The sequence below is a fragment of the Medicago truncatula genome, chromosome 4 (genome assembly GCF_003473485.1).
Source record: "Medicago truncatula cultivar Jemalong A17 chromosome 4, MtrunA17r5.0-ANR, whole genome shotgun sequence".
NCBI classification, from domain to species: domain Eukaryota; kingdom Viridiplantae; phylum Streptophyta; class Magnoliopsida; order Fabales; family Fabaceae; genus Medicago; species Medicago truncatula.
The window spans coordinates 9,616,652-9,640,053 of record NC_053045.1 but is presented as its reverse complement, the minus strand read 5'-3'; the positions used below and the strand labels follow the sequence as shown (position 1 = coordinate 9,640,053).

The following is a 23,402-nucleotide window of genomic DNA, read 5'->3' as shown; positions in this document are numbered from 1 at the left end:
TTAATTTACTTTTGTTTTTGCATCAACCATCTGCTTTTGTGGTTTTTGAGGTATTGTTGATCCAGGTCTGTTGTTCAGTTCTCAGATTGTAATAACAACCAAGTAACAGAAAAGCTAAGCAAAGAGTAGTAAAAAGAAGCTTTGTTTAACATCTTTTAAAAAATCAAATTGATATCATATTAGTTTTTTATATAGGGCATGATTCATTCTCACAAAACCGACTTGTAAGATTGAGATTGCAATTTTTTATAAGTTAATTTCAGTCCTTATCTCTATTTTAATGTGGATGTAAATTGTGGGTGTACTTAAATGCATAGACTAATATATCCCGTTAAGTTTTTGTAAATCCCAATTTACAATCATTGAAATAGATCTAATTGAATTCTAACGTTATTTTCGCCGATCGAAAGAGGAATCCTCTTTATAGGACAAACTAATGGCATGATCCTTACACACTAACTGAATTTTGTTGGTTAATCAGGTTATATTTGTTTCCTAATCCTACCTTCACTGACAAAATGTGAAAATTGTTATGCTGGACATCGTGATCGGGTACAAACCCGGCTCCTCCATTTATGTATGTGAGATTTCAATATTCGTTGCAAGTTCATCTTTCCAATGGTCTTTATACTGTTGTTATCATGCTCTCCACCCCTCAAAGTGATGCCAAAATAGCCACAAAAAATTACAGATAAATATTACCATCCTATCCTATATTATATGCCTAAAACTTTGAGGAACCTTTTCTATTAACCTTGACCTTGTCAAGAGTTTTCAGGGCCTTTTATCAAGTTGCAACGAACAACAATCTTCCGAAAATCGTCAAGGCTTAGCTGCAACAGAAACCATTATACTTAATTAGTTAATAATACTAATAATAAATTTAAACATGGAAGAAATTACACAAACGTTAGAGATTAAAATGATTGATTTTCATACTAGTAAAATGTGAAAAAGATTTATTTGAGTGAATCACTAATTTAGTCTTTCAAATTGTGAGGTCAGACAATATGGTCCCTCAAAATTAACACATCTAAAATTAAAAATGATCAATCACCTTAATCAACCCAAATATATTGATAAGAATGAAGATTTTCTATTTTAAAATTTTGTTAATTTCATAGACCTTAAAAAGTGAACAAGGTTTTCTAAGTAAAAATGGGAAAAAGAGATGTTATCATAAACTAAAGTGACATGGTGGTCATTTTACGACCATTCTCGAAGAGATTTGAACTATCCTTTGAGGTTACACGGTCAAACTTTTACCACTATGGACAAGCTTAACTACATAGTACTCTAAATAACCATAGTATACTTTGACAGTATACATATTCTGAAGGAGAAATAGTATACACTAGTCCATGTCAATGCAATATTTCAGAAAGTTTAAGCAATTACCCATCTAAGTTAAAATTGAATGTTATGCAACCTACAAGTTATTCTATGTTCTCAAACAAAGTTATTGAAAAATTAGTTAATAATACTTACCCTTCCATCTCCATCACTATCAAAGCAACGAATCATATCAACTAACTCTTTGTCTGTCCATGAAAAATCATGAGTTATAGCTGCTTTCTCTAAATCCCTTATTGTTACAGTTCCTTTTCCTGCTTCTGCATGTCAAAACTAGCCTTATCAATAATCAACAGTGTCTCCATGAATTTAAATACTAAATAGCAAAACAAAAACAGAGGAAAAAAACCTCCTTTCTTCATTTATATATTAAGGTCTCAACTAAATGTTCATAACAATATCGAATCTCGATAACTTCTCTCTTTTTTCATCAGTAGGAATCGAACTTCGTACCCTGAAGTTAACTGCGCACCAACCACTTGCACTAGACTCCGGTTCAATAACTTCCCTCTGATTCATAATTTTATTATGGATTGGAGATACTAAGAGAAAGACAAGCTATATTTGGTGTTATTTTCCATCATTCAACGTCTTAGACAAGCTCTAGTTAGTGCAATAAGGGATTTGAAAACCCTAAATTAACTAAAGGCAAAAAAAAAAAAAATCCATACAAATTGTTTTCAGTTTAATTTTAAAAATAGTTTGACATTATGAAAACAATATGTTTGGTCCATTTAAACCATTATTTTATAAAAATAAAAAATAAAAAAAGGTAGAGATTTATAAGATCATGTAAAGAAATGACTAATCTCTCATACTTTAATGATCACCAACTTGTAGGTTGAAATAAGACTGCATCAATATAATGCCATCTAATAGATAGATGCTCAAGAGAGTAATACCAATAGATTATATAATAGCAAAACAGTTCATTATATATCATTGTAAGGGCCAAAAATGTAGGTTTCCAAAAAGTGCTAATAGATCTTTCTTTACCATTTTAAATGAATAGATCAACAAGATGGTTAGCTCCTAGTTTCTCTCACATCATGCCAACAAGTTTTGATTTTATGTGGGCATGATATACTGTCATACACAAACTATAGGCCTGTTTGGATTGGTGGTATAAGGTAAAATAGAATGGAATAGGTTAGTTAGATTTTAAAAAAACGGATGATATCTCATTCTATTCCATTGAACCCTATAGGACCAATCTAAGCATAACCTGCGGAGGCTTTTGCTACAGTTCAAAACATAATGACTGATGATGGCTAACTTTGGTTGGTTAATCCGATCAGTTCATCTATGGACAGTAAGTATGATATTCTGCGTGTATCTCACCGATAGTTAAAAAAATAAAAATAAACAAGTGAATTGACAAACACTTGCCATCAACAAACAAAAAGTAGCATCAACAGAAATTATCAAATTACCATCAAGCTGGAAGAAGTGTACAATGAGTTCGTCCTCTGTCATTTGCAGCCGACTAGCAAACTGTTGGCAAAACTAGATATTGAAAAGCAACCTCGGATACAAACTGAAAATATTACAAAGAAGGAAGGATCATGTGTGAATAGGAAAATCAATACAAACCGATTTTTTGTTCTTCTTTCTTCCCTTATCTTCTTGAATCTGAATGCTTCCCTTTTTCTCAGCCTTGCTGATGTTCCCTATAGTCTTGTTAGAGCAAAATGAAGCTTCTGCAGAGTCTTGCAGAGAAAGAGCAATTGCCTATTCACAACATTATTCTAATCAGCAAAATGGCAAAAAAGTTAGGTATATTGAACAACTATAACCAACAAGATCTAGAAATCAACACTACCTGCATCAAAGCTTCTTCTTCTTCATCAACATTCTCTGAAGTACCACCATGCTTCTTTCCAGTTACTCTACTTTTCACCTTCAAACTTTTGTTCTTCACCTGCAGTTAGTATCAAGGAAAATAAAAGAAAAGGTCAACATAAATTTCAAATCATAACTGTTTGGGTTGTGCAGAACAGCTTTTCAAAATGTGCACAACTCAAGCATCCAAGTATTCATTTCAAATCAAACAATAATCAAATACAGAGCATTCTACCATAAAAATAACTTAACTTTAAAATTATGTAAAAACAGATAAAATGCTTGCATGAAAGCTCAATTAAAATAACACCAAATTCAAACTTGTTAGCACTTTTTATCAATCTTTTAATATATCTTAATTTTTTTTAACTAACTTCACCTATATTTTTAATTTATCAATCTTTCAAGACTCAAAATCAATACATATTGAAAACCATGGGACATTTGGTAACCTGCTCAGTTAAGTGTTTGCCAAACAAATATACAAGATCTTAGGCATAAACAATTTTTGTAATCAAATAGGTAATATGTTAAACTGTTCTTGCTCTTAACTATTTTCATGGGAAACTGAAAACAGCTTGTGGACATGTCATAAACTATTTTCATAGACTCTCCTAAACACTTAAAAAATGGTAAGTAATAAGATAAGCTCGCTTTACATGTCATAAACTATTTTCCTATCCACATATCAACATCTATTCTTAGACTCTCCCAAACATTTACAAAGAACATTTACATGTCATAAGCTATTTTTGTAAACTCTTCTCACACTTGCAAAATGTTTATGTCATACAATATACCTACATAAGAACACTTACACACATTGTTTACACATAATAATTCATTTCACCAAACAAATTTCACTAAACCCTAAAACATTTTAAAATGAACTAAAATTGTTCCAGATTGGGCCTCAGCCCATTTCACCGGCCCAATAACACATATTCATCGCCACTTGATGCAGGACAGAAGACCTCTTGTGCGCTCTACCGCACAAGAGTGTGGCTCCATCAATCAGAACCGTTGATATGATCTCTAACGAACTTCTACTTTCTTTGCCGGGTTTCAGAGTCAGTTGCTGGGCCTCTATATAAGGGTGGTTACGTGCAACAATGAGGATGACACACATTTTCACCACTTTTCCACCGGCTCTGCTATTGAGTCTACTCTATAATCACCGGAGAACTTCTTGTATACATACTTTGATTGAATATACATCAATTTGGTTTACACCAGATCAAAAACAACTTTTTTTTCTTTTCACATGCAAATGTTAGTAAGCTAGTAACTACCAAAGTTGTCAGAGTTTGAAACTTCATCATGTTCACCGACCAGAGTTGTCCGTGAGTGTTATATAGGTGTCAGACACTGGTCCAATGAGTGCCGAAGTAAAGGAAAAACAATTATATTTAGGAAACTTGTTTGACACGTGTCATAGGAGTGTAGGACACTGACGCATATTGGACACAGCAACACACCTAGTCCTAGAGGTGTCCGTGCTTCATAGAACCAAACTACCTCCTTGTACCGAAATTACAGAGTAGACTCAAAATTAATTCAGCTCACAACACAAATTTCACTAAAACTAAAACATTTCTAGTAATTTATGTAATTTTCAAGGGTTCACCAACCAAACTACCTGCCTCATTGTACCAAAATAAACCAAATTGATTGAAAAAAAAATGAAACATTTCGAACTAAAAACACAAAACACATTATTGAAAAAATGTAAACTACATTACAAACAAACCTTTCTTTTGCGTGACCCAGAAGCATTTTCAAAGTCAGAATCATGTTCATGTTGTTCACTAGAAGAATCAGATTCATCACGTTCTTGTTCTTCCTCATTTTGGGGTATATACTCATCATCATCATCATCTTCAACCTTCTCTTTACCTTTCTTCTTCTTCATATTCTTCTTAATTGGAGTTGAAGTTTTCAAGGAAGAAACCATTTGAGGTAAACCCATAGCCTTTAACCTCGCTTTGTTTTCTGCAATTCTCTCTAGTCTTTGTTTCTCGTACTCGGACATCATGGTACTACTACTAACATTCCGTACGGTTTCTTCTGCTTCTGATTCCGATGATGTTCTTTCTTCCGATTGTGAGTTGGATTCAGAGGTATCGCGTTTTGCCATTTTGGATTAGATTGTCTCAGGTAGATTTGTGTTCTTTCAATTCTCGTTCTTGGTTCTCAAATTTATTTTTATTTTTATTTTTGACCCTAAATATCATTTAGTCAATTTTGCAGTTTTGACTTACGATTTAAGCCTAAGAAAAACAATTACAAACCAACCCTCTAAGTTTAGTCAGTTTTGCAGTTTTGACCCTCATACCGATTTTGATTCAGTAACGCACACGTGGCACCTCATTTAAGTGATGGGGATGCCACGTGTGTAATTTCTACCTCATTTGACTTAAGAAAATGTTTGCCAGTTTAGAGGGGAAGAGATGGTTTGGAAAAAAAAAAAAAAAAAATAGTAAACGGAAGAAATATAGCACATTAGAAGGAGAGACTTTGAGGGCTTATTTTTCTTCAAAATATAAAACTCTCCTCATTTGGGAAACTAAAATATTGTATTGGAGGAGGGTTTTGAGTATTTGGGAAGATTTATATGAATTCTTCAAATTTAATATACGTTGTTATAATATTCTTAATATTAAAAAGGCTTAATTGCACTTTTGGCCTCTTATCTTTCCAAAAGTTGTGATTTTGGCCCCCCCTAACTAATTAAAATACAAAACAGCTCACTATGTATTGGATCTTTGGCTGTTTTGGCCTCAATGCCACTTTTGACTTAGTCTTCGCTAACGTGGCACCCACAATAGTCGACACGTGGCACCTCACTTAAGGGATGTGGGTGCCACGTCAGCGAAGACTAAGTCAAAAGTGGCATTGGGGGCCAAAACTGTCAAAGATCCAATACATAGGGGGTTGTTTTGTATTTTAATTAGTTAGAGGGCCAAAATCGCAACTTTTGAAAAGATTTGGAGTCAAAAGTGCAATTAAGCCTATTAAAAATATATGGGTTTTTCTTACCAATGCCCTCGGGGCAATGGTTAAAGAATCTATAAATAGAAAATTTGTGGTGAAAATATAAGTTTTGACTTTTGATTAAGTAACAATTACACTACTTTTAATAAAAAAATTACTTGTTTTGGTTGCTTAACCGATACCTTTAGAGCACTATTTAGCATTCTCCAAAATATATTAATCATATGCATTAATTTATCACTCTCTAAACATATACTTTCAACAAAATATGAAAGATTTCTCAATTTTCCTCTATATTTATGTCCCCTCAAAACTCTTCCTTCTCTTCCACTCTAAACTCTCAAGTAAGCTTAAATGCATTCTAATTCTCATTCTCAATGTTTTGCATTTCTCCTCCGACGTAATTATCGAACCTTCTAACAACTAACTCTGCGGAAATTTGATTACCTACATTTTAATGTTCATTTTTTGTGTTTTTCTTTTGAGAAATTATATTTGAACATCCATTTAATGACAACTTTTGCAACAATTTTCTCTCTCATAATCACATTATTTTTTACTTTATCTCTCTATTGCTATGATTTTCGTGCCAATACCATTTTTTTCTTTGTAAAATATGGTTGTCAAATAAGTTGTCACCAAATTGGTTGTTCAAATAACACTCCTCTTTTCTTTTTTATCTTGTAAATAAAAATAATTTTCACTGCTAAATTTTTTCTTAGTATTGTACTTCTATTATTTGTCTAATAGAGTAGTGATACATAAACCACTTTAGGTGGCATGCACAACTTGTACACTCAAACATAAAAAAAAAAAAACTCATATTTATTGTCTCTCACGCACTCTCACATGAATGTGGTACATTGTATGTATGGAGGAAAGGGTGTTCATGAAATATTATCCTTTGATTTAAGCCTCGTGTTAGGTAGGTGAGCCACGTTGATTACATGTACAATTTTCTTAGGTTTGCTTTGAAAATGGATCATCTCAATAGTGCAATCTGTATCCACTGTTCCATACAAATGAACCCAAATCCCTCCTCCTTGGTCTTCGATCTTCATTTAGAAGGAAGTGATTCCTTGAACACATTATGGTTCAGATACTTAGCTTTAGAAAGCATAGGGGGCAAGGCATCTTCTTCCTCCTAAAGTTTTTAAGAAATAAAAGTTGAGTCACCCCTTTCCGTCATAATATAGATGATAAATAGGGGTGGGCGGGCGTTTGTTTCAGGGATTCATAAATTAATCCCAGGAATAACTTACCTGAAAATAAAGTAGTGGGAAGTTTATTCCTGGGTATTTTAAAAAAAAGTGTTTGGTTAGTATTTTAATTTTTCAGGAATATTTTCAAAAAATGTTCTCATAAATAGCTAATTGTTGTTTAGTTTAGAATATATATTCCTAGAAAAAACATGATACAGTTACAAAAATACCTCTACCTTATTTCTAAATCAATTTGAATTTATTTTACTACATTTTATTTTCATTATAACTTGAAGCATTTGAAAATACACCATGAAATAAAATTATGTTTTCATATAGTTGATTGATAAAATATAGTTGATTGATATAATAGAACAATATTGTTGAAAACTTTAATAGACACATAAATATTTTTTTGCACAAACCAAAAAGAACATAAAGAAATAATAGATGAATTACATATAATAACATACATTATAACAATGTCTTGATGTAGAGCATGTAAAAGAAAAAAATAGAAATTAATTGGCAGTTGAAAAAACATGGTGGTAGTGGGGTTTTCATGTAGCAAGGCAAATGTCATTCCTAGGAATAAAACATTCCAACTCCTTTTTCATGGGAATAAAAATAGGGAGATCATGGGTTAAAAATTTTCCTGGGTATAATTTGTTCCCAGGTATATTTTTCTTTTACCTTCTACCAAACATGGGAAAGTGCATTCCCATCCTCATATTCCTAGGAATAAATTTTATAACCTGGAAACAAACACCCCCAAAGTGTTGAAATAGTTCGGAAAAACTGAACCGAACCGTTTAAAGTTTGGAAGTAACCAAACTGAACTAAAATTATGGTTCGGTTAACCATTTGTTTACTTAGTAACCAAACCGATCCGAACCAAAACAAATATTTTTTATCCAATGAATAAAACCACTTTTATTAAAAAAAATAAAAATAACAAAAACTTTAGGAGGAAGAAGATGCCTTGTAAGTACAGTTAAGATTGTAAAAAACTCTCAATTTTTTACTTATCTGCACTCAGTCATTAGATTGTTTGAACTTTGAAACAAAAAATAAATGAATAAATATTACGATATATGTTAAATAGGTTTGGATCTCATTCCAAAAATTAATATTTTAATATTTTATTGGATGTTTTAAATTATTATTTTATTGGATTGACAAACAAAGATTGACTTAAGTTTTGTATGTAGAGGAAATGGTAATAGTGGGAGGCACCATCGTTATTTTCGGGCAAGGCTCCAATAACATGTTTAACTATCCTATGTTGATGAGAAATCTCTTTGAAGGGGAGCATTATCAAAATTATATTTTTTTTTGTATATTATATGATTTCATTTATTTTTGTGCCTCACATAGGACTTGTTTGGTTGAATGGATGGGAAATTTTTTAATGGAAGTGAGATAAAACGAAAGAATTTTAAAATTTTGTTTTTGATTCAACATGAGGAGGGTAGAGATTTTGTTGGAGAAAAAAATATAAATTTATATATATTTTCATAATTATAGTATTGAAAACAACATTAAATAGAAAGACATTTTAGTCCTAATAAAAAATGTTTGAAAATGAATTTTAACTATAACCAATTAAAATAAGATCATCATGCTAAAGATGTTAAAGTGTTTAGATGAAATGATTCGGATCTATTATAATTTTATCAAGGATCTTATGCTCGAATTTTACCGACTATTGTGATGTTATCCAACTTGACAGATTAGTATAACCATGTAGTTTGCACGCAACGGCTACACCTTTGCATGCTAAACCAAAGGATAATAACCAAAATCCCTTGTAAACATGAATGGCATGCGTAATAATATCATTTTATCTTTTTCATATATTTTTTTTTAAGAAATCATTTATCTTTTTTATATGGAATCTATCTCTTTTTTAACAACTCATTCTCTCTCATTTAAATAATTTATTTTAATCATTCTCTTTCATCTAAAATGAACCTATGTCATCAATGAGACCAAAAAATTATGGCACCCAAATATTTTCCCTTAAAAACATATTGTAGTACTCCAATCATTCACCAACCAAGTTTTCTTCATTGTACCTCATGTAATCATATCATCATATATAAAAGGGAAGAAAAAAGACTTTTTTTTCACATGTGCAAAATATAAGGCCAGTTCATTCTTTTTTGTCAATTTATTGGAAGAATTTGGATGAAATATCCCTTTCTTACAAACATATTGTAAGAAAAAAAACAGTATACTTACAAGACAAATTAGGAAGCTACTTATATTGACATAATTGCTCATTTGTCATCACTTCAAATTTTCTTGCGTACACGATAATAAATCAACTGTTTTTTTATTATTAAATTCATGTCTTAATTAAAAAATATAAAAAGGTCAAACTAATGATTAAGATAAACGGATTCCTTACTTGTATTTTGGGGACAACTTAATAGAACATTAGAAAAAAGTATGAGTACATTGCATTTGGAATTGTATGTAGACAAGACACCAATAAAAAAAAGTACATTGGTTTTCATATATGTCAACATTTAGAACATTAGAAAAAACTTGACCAATCATTACCTAGTTTTATATTTAGGTCAAACCCTACTTCTAAAATAATGTATTTTTTTTTTCAAAGGTTCTAAAAACATGTACTATGCATTAAATTTCTTTTGATGTAATAATGTAATGTTGACTAGAAAATGATCACATATTTGCATTTCCTATTTATTTCATTTGCCTTCAATAAACATTACATTAAGACACCCAAATTCAATAAAAGCATCATGTATTAGGAAAGGATTCATTAAAAATATCATGTATTTAGAAAGGATTCGGATTGACTAGTCAGATCAGTAGACGTTGGATCGAGATTAAACGGTCCAATTTCAAATGTAATAGTTCAATTTTTTAAACAAAGATCTGCTTTAAAATTTAAACCGTCTAATCTCATACACAACTGCTACAATAAGTGGATGTGGATTTAATAATGTATTCATACCACCCAACTATATTACCTACTAATAATTGCTCTAACAGAACACGGTCACATCAACCAATTGAATGTAACAAATTTATCAAATTTCAACAAGATTTAATACAATGCCTTCTAACATCATAATTGCATAGACACAAATTTAATTGGCACAATATTTTTATGCTACGTACTAAAACCATACGAAATTCAGCTCAATAAATGCTTATTTGAGCTTAGCTCAGTTGTTAAAGACAATGAATAATATATGTAAAGTTTGTAGTTCGAACTCCGGACACCACCAAAACAACTTAGGACTATAAGCAATATGAAAGCAACTTAGCACTATAAGCAATATGAAAGCACATATGAAAACCAGCAAAAACATCTAGTAGATGGACTTGGATTCTCCAGCCGGCTTTTCGGCCCAGCTGATGGACACACCACAAGCTACTTCATAAGCTTTTCCAAACACTCGATCGAGTGTTTACGTAACATAAGATAAACTCAGATGAACTCTTCCAAACACAACCTTAGATCAAGAAAAACAAGACTAAACCAGAGAGAGGATTCTTAATTTTTTGCCTAAATTGTTCATTTCTTACTAAGCAATTAACATTGTGTTCAAGATATCAGAGAAACAGTGAAAGGCATACATAATTACTACTACCAATGTTCAAAGAGACATCATACTAATAATAGAGTTTTGAAATCATAGATACCAACCCATTTAGTTCACAAACATTAGGGTATGAATCTCATAAATAAGCCTAAAAAAATTACACAAACAATTACATAAACTTCAACATAAAAGTTACCACCAACCAATCACCTTAAGAAATTTCAACATTTAATAATTAGCCACTTATCAACATCTCCAAGTTGAAACTGAGATGAGTTCTTTCCTCTGCCAGCATAGCACAAGAGAGGAAGGCTTTCTTTCCACTTGAAATCCTCTCACAGGTGCCCTTTGAACCAAACACTCGGCTTGAGCTTCCGTGAAGTTGCTGAATGAGAAGGGAGAGAAACCGGACTGAAGAAACATGTTCCTCCATGGAGGTAATTTGTCACGCTGGTTGTGGTGACTGAGGACGATTTTGTTGATGGTTGGTTGGATGTAATGCCTTTCAATCTTTTGGAGTACATCGAGGTTCACGTTCACAGCATCAAGTGATTCAAGCAAAGCTGAGTAACATTGAAGAACGTGAACAACATTGGTAGGAAGCGGGACATCCATTCGGTCGCAGTTTTTGTCCAAAGTTACGACAATTTTCGGCCTTAGCTGCTTTAAAAAGTGAAGAGCCACAGGGAAGCATGATGGATTACTTATGAAACTGGAAACAGGAAAGTTCACACCAATGGCTTCATTACTATCAAAGAAATGACCCGGTAGAGGACACGACGGCAAGTTCAACGATTCAATGTTCAAAACGTTGAACTCAAACAATATATTGAGGTCTTTTGCATACTGACTCAAATTTTCTTGGGTGAAATTGAGCTCAATCTCGTTGCATGACGAGGGTGATACAACAGCAGTAATCTTAAGTGAAGGCTTACCGTTACTTCTTAGTACAATCTCTTGCATAAAAGATGACCATTGTACTCCAAACCCGATATCGAAATCAATAACATGAATTCGATCGAACCTTTCCAAGGCTTCAATGAGGGATTGATTACAAGTAAAGTTGGCAAACTGAAGAACAGGTGATATTTCGGAAAAAGACTTATAAGCTCCAATTTTGAAAATGAAACTAATCGGCGAAAAAGCCGTGAGATTGTTACCGTTTGAATGAAGCATTAACTGTAAGGCTTCCTTCATGTAGAAAGAAGCCCTTTGAAAAGGATTACCAATTGGTGAGAGCTGGTGATTGAGCCGCGCCAATATCCCTTGCGCTTGAACCGGATTACCAGCTTCTATCAGCTCAGCAGTTTTAAATAGCTGATCAAATATACTCTGCTGAAGCTGGATGCTTGCATCATCTCCGGTAGTACTAGAACTCACCTTTTGCTGCTTCGCAAATGGAACAACCGACGACTGTTGTTGTTGTTGTTGATGCTGCAGATAATGATGAGGAAACAATGGAAGCTGTGTTTCCTGCTGCTGATGTCTCCTAGCAAACACTTCTTGACCAGAATCCAAAAGCGGTAACACATTGTAATTCTCAGGAATGAATGGAAAAACATTGTAATTCCCTTGTTGAACCGAAGCATCCATCATTGTCAACCCTTGTTGTTGTTGATGATCCAAAACACCAAAACCACCATGAAAATCAACATTTTGAGAACCATAACCACTGTTTTGCAAGATTTTGTTCAATCCAGCAGAAGGGTCTTCAACATCTCCCATAATTAACCTCAAAAGTGACTGATCTTGACCTTCCCAATCCTCCATTCTCATACCACCACCACCACATTTTTCTTCACTATTATCATCATTTGAAAGATGAGCAAGGTTCTCAGAAATTACCATTGAAGTATTGTTGTTTGAACCATTACCATTACTACCACTACCATGAGAAGATGACATTGTTGAAGATGAAAATGGAGGACTAGGGCTTCTTCTTGAATCAAGAACAGAAGTGGGCTCCACATAGCAATAATCTTCTTTATCTAATGACCAATTTTGTTGCTGAGGTTGATTCAAAAGCAATGAAAATGAATCTGAAACTGAATTTGAAGTTGAAGAGAAATTATCCAACACTCCCTTCACTTGAAATTCCTCAAAAGTTAAGTGCAAAGCCTTCATCTAAAAACAAAAACAAAGAAAAAGTTACCAATTTGAACAAGAACAAAGAACAAAAAATAGTGACCACAAAACCAATAACCCATATGACCCAAAAGTCTTAAAAGACCATAAAGTTTACACCTTTGTTCTCTTCTTACCCTCTTCCCCACAAAATCCACTACCCCAGAAAACAAATTTGATTTCAAACAAAACAAAACAAAAAATTGATTTTTTTTTTCTTTTAGCCAAATGGGTCTTGAATCTTGATTTTTTCTAACAAAGCTTAGAAATTAAGCAAATTTAGATGCTTAATGAAAACCCTTATGAAAAAAAGATGATTTTTTTTTATTGGGGTATTAGGGTAATGATTTTGATATTTATTGAAAAACAAAACTAAAAACATATATTAACAAAAAAACATAAAATAAAATTAAAATTAAAAAAACAGGTACAAGTTGAGCAAGCACCTTAAAGTGTATTGTTGTGTAACATGTTGAAGTTGAAGAAGTGAATGAAGAAGAAAGACATGAACATGAATGAATGTGAAAGAAACTCACTTTGCTGGTATTTGAACAACAAACAAACACAACACTCTTTGTTTGTACTTTGTAGCTTCTTGTGTTGTGTTTTTGTTAAGATGGATGCGTGCTGCGTATAAAAGTGGTAAAGTACTTCTTCTCTCTCTCTCTATGTTCTCTCTCTTTCTACTTTTTTTATAATGTTTTTTTTTTTTTTGAGATTTTTAAAATATATATTTTGTGTAACTTGTCTGCATACGTAGTTTTCCCTCTGGTTGGCAGAGTTGCAGTTTCTTAATTGCGTTACACTTCCACCATTTCAAATGTGGCGCGTGAACTTTCAATTGCCTATAAATAAGAAATTAGACGAAATTCACACACACTATGTATTGAGATGTGATGTATACGAGGTTCGAACATGTATCCATGCAACTATTGTCTTAGTTGTATTTAACGATAGAGACATTGGTAACACCTATAGACGGGTAATGTGTAAAGTGAAATGAAAAATCACTGAGAGTTTTTAGAATGATATGGCACAATATTATTCCTTAGATTTCAATCTTATTTCCATAAAAAAAAAAATACATATAACCCATCACCCCATGATTTTCGGCCAGGTAGAAATTTTATTGGTTAACTTTAATTTCGAGACAATTTCTTGATAAAATCTTTCTTGGTATATAGCACTGCATCCAATAAACACTAAATTTGGGTGTACTTTATATAAGCGAAACTTACGGACTAAACGTTGAGATGTGATGAAAATGAGGTACAAACATGCATTCATGTAATTCAAATACCTATGCAACTACTATCTTAGTTGTACTTATGGATACGGACATTAGTAACACCTATAAACACAAGTTTTTGTCGTTTTATTATTCTCTGTCTCCCCACATGATTATGAGAAAAAGATGCTAAATTTGGGCGTACTTTATATGAGAGAAACTTAGGTAGTAAGTGTTGAGATACGATGAAAACGAGGTTCAAACACACATTCATGTATTTCAAATACTGATGCAACTGTTATCTTAGTTGTACTTACGGATACAGACATCGATAACACCTATAAACACAGGTCTTTGGCACTATATTACTCTCTCCCTCTCCCTCCCCCCATATGATGATGAGAAAAATACGCTAAATTTGGGTGTACTTTATATGAGAGAAACTCACGCACTAAGTGTTCAAATACGATGAATACAAGGTTCAAACACAAATGCATGTATGTCAAATAGCCATGCAACAACTATCTTAGTTGTACTTACTAATAGAGACATCAATGACACCTATAAACACAAGTATTTGGTGTTTTATTATTCTCTCTCTCCACATGATGAAGAGAAAAAGACGCTAAGTTCGGGCATACTTTATATGAGAGAAATTCATGCACTAAGTGTTGAGATACGATAAATACGAGGTTCAAACTCGAATCCATGTATGTCAAATAGTCATGCAACTATTATCTTAGTTGTAATTACAGATACAGACATCAATGACACCTATAAACACAAGTCGTCGGTGTTTTATTATTTTCTCTCTCCCCACATGATGATGAGAAAAAGGCGCAAAACTTAGGTGTACTTTCACTAGTACAAAATACACTTATTAAATCAAGGATTTTAAATGGGTTGCTATCCACATGACTTAAAAAGCTGGGTGCAGGGAAAGTTTTTAACTTGTAATGATATTAAATCAGTTGACCCCATTTAAAAACTATTTGTCAAAATTCAAAGTTTTCAAACCAAGTGCAAAGCGCCAAGTGTCCCTCCTAAAAAAATTTCACCTAATTTCTATCGTCCCTCCCACTTATCCCTTTCCCTTTCACTTTCCCTTTTCACTTTCCCGTTTCTCCCTTTTCCCTTTCCTTTTTCACTTTCCCTTTTCTACACCAAATCTTTCCCTTTTCTCCACCAAACCGATCGAACTCCACCAGCAAACACCAGTCGATTGAACTCCAAACCGCAAACCTGCAATCGATCGAACACCAATCGCCAATCGTTCTTCACTAACTTTTCGCCAATCGCCTGAATCAAATCTGCAATCGTTGTCTCTCAATCGCTCTCTGCAAACTTCAATCGCTCTCTCAATCGTCTGCCTCAAATTCCAGCTCTCTGCAATCGCTCTCTACAAACCTCTGTCTCAAATTCCAGCTCAAAAAGGTAACCTAACTCAAATTCTTCTTCAACTAACTTCAATCTATGTTTTTTGTTTTGATTTTCATTTTGAAATTGTTTCTCAATAGCTATCGCGCCGTCAAACCGTGTTCCGTCATCGCCGCCGCGAAATCGTAATTTCTAGGTAAATCCTGTAATCTCTGTGTTTTTTAATGTTTTTTATTTTCGTTTCTGATTTTGAATTGTAAGTAGCCATACAAAATTACAAATATTAGTCTGATGTTTGAACCCAAATTTAAGGGACCAGTTTTTGTGGTGTTTTTATTGTTCCCTGTGAAAAGCATTGGTATTATAATTCTTGATAGAACTCATAATTGTGATTTGTCCCTCAGTTGTAATCTGTTATCAAATCTATCTTAGATTGACCTTATCAGTTGCAATTTCAAATAACAGATGGACTAGATCGATACGTGATATCTACCAGCGACTTATCAGAGTCACTTTCACACAAAACTGCTCTTTATATATAGGAACACCTCAGTTATAGTGTCTGATGTGAGTTGCTGCACCAGTGACTTATCAGAGTCACTTTCACACAAAACTTCTCTTTACTAGCTATTGTTAATTTTCTGTCTCCTCTCCTTTCCTAGAACATAGTGAATACCTTCACTATCTGCTCTTTAACTATGTTAGAGCAAGTAAGCACCTTAATGTAGTCTTTGTGAATGTAGGTTTTTTCAGTCAGTAGTTATGGATCGTAGTTGGATGAGTGCTAACCGCGCTAGTGAAGAGTATACTAAAGGAGTAGACGAGTTTATACAATTTGCTTTTGAAAAACTTCCTAATAATAATGGAAAGTTTTATTGTCCTTGCGTTAAATGTTTCAACGGAGGCCCATTCCATTTCGAGCTAATAATAGAGCATCTTATTTGTCATGGGATTTGCCAAAATTATACCAAATGGATATGGCATGGTGAGTCGGTAAACAATATAAGCGGGTCAAAAAGAAAGGAAGTAGATGTAGATATGGATGGTTATCGGCTAGAGGACATGATTCGTGATATCGGCCAAGAGTCTTTTCAACAAGCGCATGTGTACGACAATTTGTGCCGTGACAAAGAAGAGCCTTTGTATCCGGGGTGCACAAACATGTCACTGCTGGCTGCGGTGCTGAGATTGTTCAACTTGAAAGCGAGACATGGATGGACAGATAAAAGCTTCACTGAATTGCTTGAGCTGTTGAAAGAAATGTTGCCGGAAGGTAACACATTGCCCAATCGTAACTATGCGGCTAAGAAGATATTGTGTCCGATGGGTATGGAGTATAAGATAATACATGCTTGCCCAAATGATTGTATATTGTACCGAAATGAGTTTGAAACATTGAAGAAGTGTCCTAGGTGTGGGCTATCACGCTACAAAGTGAAGGACAATGATTTTGATTGTGATGATAGCTCAAAGCGTCCTCCTGCGAAGGTGTTATAGTATCTACCAATAATTCCAAGACTTAAGTGATTGTTTGCTAATGCAAGTGATGCAAAAAATTTAATATGGCATGCAGATGAGAGAAAACGTGATGGGTATCTTCGTCATCCGGCTGATTCTTTGCAATGGAAGAAAATTGATGATTTATATCCGGAATTCGGGAAAGAGAAAAGAAACCTTAGGCTTGGACTTGCTACAGATGGAATGAATCCGTTTGGAAACTTAAGTAGTAACCATAGTTCATGGCCCGTTCTCCTAGTTATCTACAATCTGCCTCCTTCAATTTGCATGAAGCGCAAGTACATGATGTTATCCATGATGATTTCAGGCCCTAAGCAACCAGGAAATGACATAGATGTTTATCTCAAGCCATTGATTGAAGACTTAAAATTACTTTGGGAGGAAGGAGTTGATGTGTTTGATGCCCATTCTCGTGATTATTTCAAGATGCGTGCAATGTTATTTTGCACCATCAACGATTTTCTTGCATATGGGAACTTGTCTGGTTATAGTGTTAAGGGACATAAAGCATGTCCTATATGTGAAAAACACACTTGCTACCACCAATTGAAACATGGAAGGAAGACAGTTTACCTTGGACATAGGAGATTTCTCAAACTTAATCACCCATATCGTAGGTTGAGAAAAGCTTTTAATGGACACCCAGAATGGAAAATTGCTCCGAAAGCCTTAACTGGAAAACAAGTTTTTAAACAGTTGAAAGGTGTCAATGTTATATTAGGGAAGAAAGACAAAAATTCTGTTGAGAAAAATATATGGAAGAAGAGGTCTGTGTTTTTTGATCTTCCTTACTGGTCTATACTAGATGTTAGACATTGTATCGATGTGATGCATGTTGAAAAAAATGTTTGTGATAGTGTAGTTGGAACACTTCTCAACATTAATGGAAAAACAAAAGATGGTGTGAATGCTCGTCTAGATATGCTTGAGATGGGTATAAGACAACAATTAGCTCCACAGCCAGACGGTAAACAAACTTATTTGCCTCCAGCTTGTTACACCCTGTCAAAAAATGAGAGAAAAAGATTTTGTGAGTGTTTGCATAATATAAAAGTGCCACAAGGTTACTGTTCAAATGTGAAGAGTCTCGTCTCTTTGAAAGATTCGAAACTAATTGGATTGAAATCTCATGATTGCCATATGTTGGTGCAACAATTTATACCGGTGGCTATTCGTGGCATACTGCCGAAAAAAGTTAGAGATGTTTTAACTAGGTTATGCTTATTCTTCAATGCTATTTGTAGCAAGGTTATAGATCCTAAAAAATTAGATGAATTGGAAAATGAGGGTGCAATTATCTTGTGCCAACTTGAGATGTATTTTCCTCCTTCTTTTTTTGACATCATGGTTCACTTAATTGTTCATCTAGTGAGAGAGATTAGGATATGTGGTCCTGTTTATTTGAGATGGATGTATCCAGTTGAACGATACATGAAAATTTTGAAAGGGTATGTGAAGAATCAACGTCGTCCAGAAGCATCTATTATTGAAAGATACATTGCAGAAGAAGCCATTGAGTGTTCTTCTAACTATATGTCAGATGCAGCAGCAATAGGAATTCCAAAGTCTCGTCATGAGGGAAGATGTGCAGGTAAGGGTCGAGGTTTAAAACTTAAAGCCATGGGGCGTGAGGAAGTACTTCAAGCACATTTGTATATATTGAATAACACTGACGAGGTTCAACCTTACCTTGCTGCGCATAAAGTCATTGTCAAGGATAGAAATCCTAGAATGAATGAAAAATGGCTGTTGAATGAGCATAACAAGACTTTCTTAAAGTGGTTTAAAGATACCATTTTAAATGACAATACAGCTTCTGTTCAATTAAATCGGCTAGCAGAGGGCCCTAACTTTGATGTCATAACTTGGACTGGTTATGATATCAATAATTTTTCATTCTCTACAAAAACTCAGGATGACAAGAGTGCATTTCAAAACAGTGGGGTGATGGTGGTAGCTGAGGGCATGCACTTCTCTAGTTCGAAAGATCAACATCCGGTTATGGCATCCATACCATACTTTGGGATCATTGATGAGATTTGGGATGTCGATTTCATTAAATTTAAAGTGCCTGTTTTTAAATGTAAGTGGATTGCCATAAACAGTGGAGTTAAAACTGATGAATTTGGTTCTAAACTGGTGGACCTTGAAAAGGCAGCTTATACAAATGAGCCCTTCATTCTGGCATCCCAAGCAAAACAAGTGTTTTATGTCTGTGATCCCTCTAGCAAAAAGTGGTCAGTGGTTCTCCAAGGTAAAAACATGCATGATAGTTAAGATTCCCTAGATATTTCTGAGACTCCTTCTTTCTCGCAAGGGATAACTACTTCTCGAGAGGAAACTATAGTGGACGATGAGTATGCCACTCGTGATGATCATAATGAAGGGATATGGGAAAATATTCAAACGGAAAAATTTTAGAAAATAGTTGTAACCATATCTGGTAACTTTCATTTTATAAATAATTTTTACTTTTATTCTTAACATGTTTTATTCATTATTTCAAATTGGTACTAACCATTATTATATTTTTATATTACAGACTCATGGGTGATCCATCAGCTCCTCCACAAAGCGATAAGAATGCTCAGCCTGCCAAAAAGAGGGTGAATAGACAAATTGGTGATTCACCAACTCCTCAACACGGAGAGAAGAATACTCAACCTGCCAAAAAGAGAGTGAATAATAGACAAATTGGTGATCAATCAGCTCCTCAACAAAGCGAGAAGAATGCTCAACCTGTCAAAAAGAGGTTGAGCAAAGTCATTCGTAATTCATCAGCTCCTCAACACAAAGAGAAGAATATGCAGCCTACCGAAAGTGAGATGAACGATCAGCCTACCGAAAATAGAGTCAACACACTCGTGAGTGCATCAGGTCCTCCACAAACTGAGAAAATTACCGAGCCTACCAAAAAGAGAGTTAGAGGTGCAACGCGAATGGCACATTTTTTGCTTAAACGTTTGAATGGTGAAAAGATTCTGATTGACTTTGATCAATATACCAAAAAGCCTTTAGGGGAAAACTGAAAAAAATTCAAAAGTCATGTGGGTTACATTGCTAGAAGCAAAGTCAGTATTTTGGTGGATAATTGGGATCTTGTAAGCGTGACTGTCAAAGACAAGATTTGGGAAGATATCATGGTAATACTATTTATGATTGTCAGTTGTACCACTTAATTATATTATTTCCATACACTAACTCTTTTATCTGCTATATAACATAGGAACAATGGGATATTCCTGATACTCATGATATTTCAAAATTGAAAGACAAATGGCTATCCTATGCGTGTGAACGTTGGAGGACATTTAAAACAAACCTGACAAGTAGATATTTAAATAATGGGTTATTGAGTGACAAATCTCCTCTTGGAACATACAAATTTATTGATGAGGAAACATGGGAAGAGTTTATTAAGACGCGGGAGGCTCCTTACTTTCAGGTTTGTTGGACATTAAGATTAATTAGTTTATCATTTAAATTTATTTATAGTATTTCCATTAATTGTTGTGTATTATTTATAACAGGAGAAAAGAAATAGGGGGAAATTGATTCAGGCTCATAATAGATGCCCTCACAACTTATCTCGTGGAGGATATGAATTGCTTGAAGAAAAGATGATGCAAGAGAAATTAAAACAAAGACAAGAATCAATTGAAGACTCATCAGTAGCTGCACCTCCATCCCCACCAAAACGCCATGAGAAGTGGATAAGGGCGCGATAGAAGTCATCAGGAGAGTACATGTCAGAAGAAACACGTTGTATGGCCGATAAAATCGTAAGTAAAATGCAACTCTTTAGATAAATGCAACTCCTACTGCCACTATTTTAGTTTGTGCTGCTACAATTACAAACCTTGGAATTTAAATGCATCTTGCTTGAATATTTTTATGTTGGTAGGATTCTGTTGTTGAAAAAACAAAACAAGGACTCTTTGTTCCACAAGGACGTAGAGATATCTTGGCGGAAGCCATCGGACAACCTGAACACCCTGGACGTGTTCGTGCTGTTGGTGGAGGTGTGGGAATTAGGCAATATTTTGGTCCACATTCTCATTATGGTGCCTCTTCCTCACCTGTTTTCAATAGCAAACAAATAGAGAACATGAAAGCAGATCTTACTAAGGAGATCAGGGATCAAGTGATGCAGGATTTATCTTCTATTCCGGCTTTCTCTCAACATTTCCCAAATTTCCCAACATGTTCTCCTAGTACTGATATACGTGCAAGCACAAAAGGTAGTTGTTCTGCAGCGCCGCCTATACCAGAGTATGATGATGAGGACATCCCAGAAGAGTGTGAATTATATGTTGATATCAAACAACACATAGTAGCATATGCAAATGTATACAAGTTGGGACCAACCATACATAATCAGCTGTTAGAAAATGGTATGGTGAGGGTTGCAGTAACTAAAGTGTTAGATTCTAATGCTCAAGTCCCCATGCCCACAGATGAGGTGACAAAGGTTGGTGACGCCGTCAACACTTTCATTCAATGGCTAAAAAGACTTTTGCGTCTAGTTTCTAATAAGGTATTTCATTGTGTATGTCTTTATCTATCTATTTGCACTTGGGCCCGTTTAATTATGTTGAATAATATTTTGTCTTAAATTGTTTAGAATGTTAAAGAAACTGCAAAAGATGATCTTCCATCCAATAGGTCAGAACCTGAAAAATCTTACATTGAGAAGTTGATGTTAAGGGTATTGAATCGAAAACATCCTGTGAAGTTCTATTTGAATGAGGATAAATTCTTTTACCTCCCAACAAGAGATATTATGGAGCTGTGTCTAAAGACAGAAGATTTATGCCTCACGATTCTACGAATATGGGTGGTGTAAGTACATTTTCACCTTTATTTATGCCTCTGTCTATGCTTTATAGTAGATAGATCATTAAAGAAAATGTCTCTGTTTGTGCCTATATGAAAAGTTAGCGTGTAAGCACATTATGAATTGTTTATAGCAGGTTTTTGTTCATTCAAATGTCACTTTGCCGTGCTGTTTGGTTATTTTGCTGCCTTGTACATGTTCAGATTTTGAATTTTTTTTTATAATTTTAGGTATATGGAACGCCTCTGTACTCAATTGGGAAATACTGATGTGTATGGTTTCGTTGATCCATTTTTCATTCACGCGGAAAATGACCAAGAAAGTTCTCAGTCTCATATGACCGCAAAGATGTTCGAGGTTAACAAAGCTTGTTATTTTGCACCTTATCTGAAAAAGTTAGTGTATTTGATCTTCATAGTATTATTTCTTTATAGTTAATCACATATATTAGAAAGCCCTAAAGTTAACAACTCTTTTTTTTTTCTTTCCAATGTAGTCGCCATTGGCAATTGCTTATTATTGAACCAGAAAAACAAAATGTTGTTTTCTTATGTTCGATGGGTTGGAAGCCGGATAAAAGTCTTGTGCAAATTGTTAACTCGTAAGTATATATATTTAACTAATTGGATGTAATTTAATAAAGATTTTTTACACATCAATTTATATGAATGTATTTTATTATTGTAGTGCTATAGAAGGGTATAACATGTTGAGTGGTTTCCGAAAGGCGAGAAAGCCAACATGGGAGATTCCCGCAGTAAGTTAAAAATTATATTCATACAATATTATAACTTTTATATATATGATATTTACTCTATAATTTCATATTTATGACAACTGTAGTGCCAAAGACAACCTTTCAATTATGAGTGTGGCTACTTTATAATGATACATATGTTGAACATTGTATCAGCTGGCATTACCGACTCATGGAATATGGTGTGTAACTAAATATTACAACCATTTGTGTTTTTAATGTTTTTTTAAAGTTAATTTCATATTCTAATATGTTATATTAACTTCTTTTTTTTTTATCCAGATTTTTGGAGACGAAACTCCGTTTACTGATGATGAAATGACAAAAGTTCAAGAACGCTGTGCAAGTTTGATTTTGGAAAACGTTGATGTAATTTAATTATGCTTCTTAACTATGCTTTGAAACAATGTTTAGCTTTTGTTTAATTTTATGATATTGTAACTTTGAATTTGTTTGATATTGTAACAAGTCTGATATGAAATTTGCTCATATGATATTTCATATTAGTTGCTAAATTAATGAAATTTTTGGTTATTATATTAAATTCTGCACCATAATTGTGTTAAAAAAAAAAAAAAGAGAGATT

At 33.8% G+C, this 23,402-nt stretch overlaps 4 protein-coding genes and 1 long non-coding RNA gene across 6 annotated transcripts; 3 read left to right on the top strand and 2 right to left on the bottom strand.

Annotated features, from left to right (window-relative positions):
- Positions 1-530: 530 nt before the first annotated feature.
- LOC11430471 (uncharacterized) lies at positions 531-5,422 on the bottom strand. Its single transcript, XM_003605150.4, has 6 exons — positions 4,946-5,422; positions 3,176-3,274; positions 2,947-3,084; positions 2,787-2,847; positions 1,489-1,613; positions 531-833 (listed from the first exon to the last, which is right to left on the bottom strand). The coding sequence occupies exons 1-6, from the start codon at positions 5,330-5,332 to the stop codon at positions 765-767; spliced, it is 879 nt and encodes a 292-aa protein (XP_003605198.1). The 5' UTR covers positions 5,333-5,422; the 3' UTR covers positions 531-764.
- A 5,508-nt stretch (positions 5,423-10,930) lies between these two features.
- LOC25491659 (scarecrow-like protein 6) lies at positions 10,931-13,771 on the bottom strand. Of its 2 annotated transcripts, none has more exons than XM_013599648.3 (2): positions 13,546-13,771; positions 10,931-13,099 (listed from the first exon to the last, which is right to left on the bottom strand). In XM_013599648.3, exon 2 carries the CDS (start codon positions 13,097-13,099, stop codon positions 11,222-11,224), a length of 1,878 nt encoding a protein of 625 aa, XP_013455102.1. In that variant the 5' UTR covers positions 13,546-13,771; the 3' UTR covers positions 10,931-11,221. The 2 variants fall into 2 exon arrangements, with proteins under 2 accessions (XP_013455102.1, XP_024637920.1); XM_024782152.2 differs by having other exon boundaries at positions 13,636-13,769.
- Positions 13,772-16,466: 2,695 nt separating this feature from the next.
- LOC112420758 (uncharacterized) lies at positions 16,467-19,499 on the top strand. Its single transcript, XM_024780417.2, has 2 exons — positions 16,467-17,160; positions 17,278-19,499. Exons 1-2 carry the CDS (start codon positions 16,467-16,469, stop codon positions 19,497-19,499), a joined length of 2,916 nt encoding a protein of 971 aa, XP_024636185.2.
- LOC112420757 (uncharacterized) lies at positions 17,048-22,825 on the top strand. Its single transcript, XM_024780416.2, has 6 exons — positions 17,048-17,809; positions 21,355-21,759; positions 21,847-22,064; positions 22,290-22,454; positions 22,556-22,660; positions 22,747-22,825. Exons 2-6 carry the CDS (start codon positions 21,370-21,372, stop codon positions 22,823-22,825), a joined length of 957 nt encoding a protein of 318 aa, XP_024636184.2. The 5' UTR covers positions 17,048-17,809; positions 21,355-21,369.
- Positions 22,826-22,866: 41 nt separating this feature from the next.
- On the top strand, positions 22,867-23,149 carry LOC120580034 (uncharacterized). The gene is made up of 2 exons (XR_005645661.1): positions 22,867-22,998; positions 23,099-23,149. It is a non-coding gene; the product is annotated as an uncharacterized lncRNA (long non-coding RNA).
- The last annotated feature ends 253 nt before the right edge of the window (positions 23,150-23,402 follow it).